Raw genomic sequence first — 3,709 nt, 5'->3', positions numbered from 1 at the left:
GGAGTAAAGGGGGGGCAAAGGGGGTGTTGGGGGGTAAAGGGGGACCAGAGGGTCAGCACAGACACTGACGGGGGGTAGAGATAGTTTTCGAGGTGCTGGAGGCCCGTGGGGCTAAGGCCGGTGCTGTTGAGCTCTGTTCTCCCACAGATGGAGATGGACGATGGGAAAGGCGGCACAGGGCTCAGGCAGTACTACCTGTCCAAGATCGAGGAGCTGCAGGTGAGCCAGGCCCAGCTGCGCAGGGGACACCCCGCTGGCCTGCCCCAGACCGGCACCGCTCTGGTTCCAGCCAGGACTGCATGGCCATGTCCCTGCACCTGCACTGGCCTCGAGAGCACCCACAGCTCTTTCTGTGTTGCGGGTGCCCTGCTCTGGGGCATGGGCAGGACAGGAAGCAGTGCCCCAAGGCAGTGTCTACAAGCAGGACCCAGCTTTTGGTGGTGTGGGTGCATGAGATGAGTCTCAGTCCTGTGAGCTGACAGCACTGCTATGTGCATGGGAGGTGTTGGCCAGCCCTTGGCAGCAGGGCTTGGCTGGCCATGTCCTACAGGGAAGGGTGCACCCCTCCAGGTGCCTGTCCCGAGACAGAGGAGGCCGTTGTGCTGGTCCCCACGCTTGGCTGATGCGAGCGCTGCATGGGACGTGAAGAACTCAGCAAAGCTTTTCTCCCAACAGCTCATCGTGAATGAGAAGAGCCAGAATCTGCGGCGCCTGCAAGCGCAGAGGAATGAGTTGAACGCTAAAGGTACAGCTTGGCTCTGTTCATCTTCCTCGCCCAGGGCTCTGTGGCTGGTCCTACCTGCAGGGCTGCTGGCCACCCTGGCAAGCATTTGCCCCTCTGTTCTTGGGCAGGGGGTCTGGGTGTGGGTGCTGAGGTCTCTCTCTCTGCAGTGCGCCTGCTGCGGGAGGAGCTGCAGCTGCTGCAGGAGCAGGGCTCCTATGTGGGAGAAGTGGTGAGAGCCATGGACAAGAAGAAAGTGCTTGTCAAGGTAATGAGGCTGAGATGTCCCGAGGGCGAACGGGGGTGAGCAGGGTCTGACAGACCCCTCCTTCGACCCCGCGGGGGCTGGAGCAAGTGTGAGCATGAGCTCCGGGGTGGGTGTAACAACTAAAAGATGTGAAGGGGGAGCTCTTTCTCCAGGGGGAGGTGTGGCAGTGGCTCTCCTCAGCCCAAACCTTCCCAGGCTCGTGGGAGAGGCAGCTGCCTTAGGGCTTCCTGGGGGCAGGAGGGGCCGCAGGGTGTTTGGCAGTGGCTGAGCTCTCTGGCTCCTTCCTCCCGCTCTGAGCAGCTGCTGTGGATATTGGGCACGTGACAGGGGACTCCTCAGAGAAATAACTCTCACCGTGGCAACTGCTGCCTTTCAGGTGCACCCGGAGGGGAAGTTTGTGGTGGATGTGGACAAGAACATCGACATTAATGACGTGAGTGTCCTGGGGCTGTGGGAGAGGGGAGGTGACCGCTCCCTCTGGGCAGCCTGGCACTGCCTGCCCCCCTCCTGGCCACAGTGATGCCGAGCTCCCCTCTGCTCTTGCTGCAGGTGACCCCGAACTGCCGCGTGGCCCTGCGCAACGACAGCTACACACTGCACAAAATCCTGCCCAACAAAGTGGACCCTCTGGTGTCCCTGATGATGGTGGAGAAGGTTCCGGATTCCACTTACGAGATGATCGGGGGCTTGGACAAGCAGATAAAGGAGATTAAGGAAGTGATCGAGCTGCCGGTCAAGCACCCTGAGCTTTTTGAGGCGCTGGGGATCGCCCAGCCCAAGGCAAGTGCAGCTGCTGTGGCCCCGGGGTGGGGGTCAGTGTTTGGGGGTGCCGCAGTGCCACTGTGATGCTGCCTGTTCCCCTGCCAGGGGCATCCCCACGTCTCCTGTTGGGGTGTGACCACCTGTGCGGGCACGGACAGGGGTGCTGAGGTCTCCCTGTGGCCGTTGCAGGGCGTGCTGCTCTATGGACCCCCCGGCACAGGCAAGACCTTGCTGGCCAGGGCTGTGGCCCACCACACTGACTGCACCTTCATCCGTGTCTCAGGCTCTGAGCTGGTGCAGAAGTTCATCGGCGAAGGTAAAAGGGTGTGGGGGGAAGGCGGGGAGGGCTCCCATGGTGCCGGGTGGCCTCACCCATGGTGTCCAGAGCAGACAGAAGCGCTGTGTCTGTGCTGAGCTGCGCACGTGCCAGGGCTCAGCTCTCTCTACTGCCTGCAGGTGCCCGCATGGTGCGGGAGCTGTTTGTGATGGCCCGGGAACATGCTCCCTCCATCATCTTCATGGACGAGATCGACTCCATCGGCTCCTCCCGCCTGGAGGGGGGGTCTGGTGGGGACAGTGAGGTGCAGCGCACAATGCTGGAGCTCCTCAACCAGCTCGATGGCTTTGAGGCCACCAAGAACATCAAGGTAGGAGGGCGCCAGCCCTGCCTGGGGATGGGGCTGGCCCTGGGGTGGCTGGGGTGGTGACAGTTGTTCTCCCTGTGCAGGTGATCATGGCCACAAACCGGATCGACATCCCCAGCCCACTTCGGGAGCGACTCCTGCGGCTCCCCCCCCACCTTTGCTGCTGCTCTCCTCCAGGCCCGCCTGGACATCCTCAAGATCCACTCCCGGAAAATGAACCTGACGCGGGGCATCAACCTACGGAAGATCGCAGAGCTGATGCCAGGGGCGTCGGGTGCAGAAGTGAAGGTGGAGCTGGGGGCACCGTGGTGGCACCGGGGGTGACAGAGGGGGAGTGGTGGGTGACATCTCCCTCCCTTCCTCACAGGGTGTGTGCACGGAAGCCGGCATGTATGCGCTGAGGGAGAGGCGGGTGCATGTCACGCAAGAAGACTTTGAAATGGCTGTTGCCAAGGTTAGTGCTGTGGTGGGTGCCTCCCAGGAGCTGTGAAGCTTGGAGGGGGACAGTTTTGGGGACAAACACTGCTGTTAAAGGGGGTGTCCCCAAGTTTTTAAGCTGGGAGTGAGATGGGGGAGGTGACGGAGACCTTTCCTGGGGCTGCAGTGCTCAGTGGAGATGGAGGCTGCAGCACAGGGATTGAACCTTGGTCCTGGGGGTGTTTTTTGGGGTTATTGGTGCCCAGAAGGGGGAAGGAGGAAGGGACCTGCATGCATGGAACCGACTGTCTGCTCCTCCCTGCCCAGGTGATGCAGAAGGACAGCGAGAAGAACATGTCCATCAAGAAGCTGTGGAAGTAAGGGCGGGCGAGGCTGGGGCTGCACTGTCTCTAATAAAGTGCTGCTACGGCCATGCCTGTGCGCTTGACTGGGGAAGGGGGGGCTGCAGGATTTGGGGGCACACACACACACACACACGCACGCAGAGCTGCTGCTAACTGGTTTTTATTAGAAAATATCCAAAATAGACAAAAAAAAAACGGTTACACAAGAGGCAGAGCAGGCACCCCTGAGCCATACACCCCAGGAATATGTAAACACCCCCCTCCCCACCGCCTGCGGCCGCCCCAAGGAGCGCAGCCGCACCAGGAGGGGCGTGCAGGCAGGGGCCAGCGGGGTTAAGGCACTTCAGCGGGGCCGGTGGCAGCGTCCCCTCAGCCCAGTGCCATGGTCCCCTTGCTCCCCAGCACCTCCAGTTCTCCCGCTGCCCTGCTGACTGGGGCAGGGCACTCAGAGCCCTGGTGCTCCCACTGCCTGCAGGCTCCTGGGGGGCAGAGCCACTCCCCTCCCCAGACCTCCTATCACTCACAAGACGAG

At 61.7% G+C, this 3,709-nt stretch overlaps 1 protein-coding gene across 1 annotated transcript; it reads left to right on the top strand.

Annotated features, from left to right (window-relative positions):
- The first annotated feature begins 144 nt into the window (after nt 1-144).
- Nucleotides 145-3,239, top strand: PSMC5 (proteasome 26S subunit, ATPase 5). The gene is given in 11 exon segments (XM_009645540.2): nt 145-219; nt 676-745; nt 892-989; nt 1,366-1,422; nt 1,539-1,769; nt 1,941-2,067; nt 2,208-2,398; nt 2,479-2,567; nt 2,569-2,683; nt 2,763-2,849; nt 3,140-3,239. Coding segments are annotated over 11 exon segments (1,191 nt in total). The 5' UTR covers nt 145-147; the 3' UTR covers nt 3,194-3,239.
- Nucleotides 3,240-3,709: the final 470 nt, after the last annotated feature.

The sequence above is a fragment of the Egretta garzetta genome, unplaced genomic scaffold (assembly GCF_000687185.1).
Source record: "Egretta garzetta isolate BGI_Z169 unplaced genomic scaffold, ASM68718v1 scaffold551, whole genome shotgun sequence".
Lineage (NCBI taxonomy): Eukaryota > Metazoa > Chordata > Aves > Pelecaniformes > Ardeidae > Egretta > Egretta garzetta.
The sequence above is the reverse complement of the archived record's forward strand: the minus strand, read 5'-3'. Positions and strand labels throughout refer to the sequence as shown.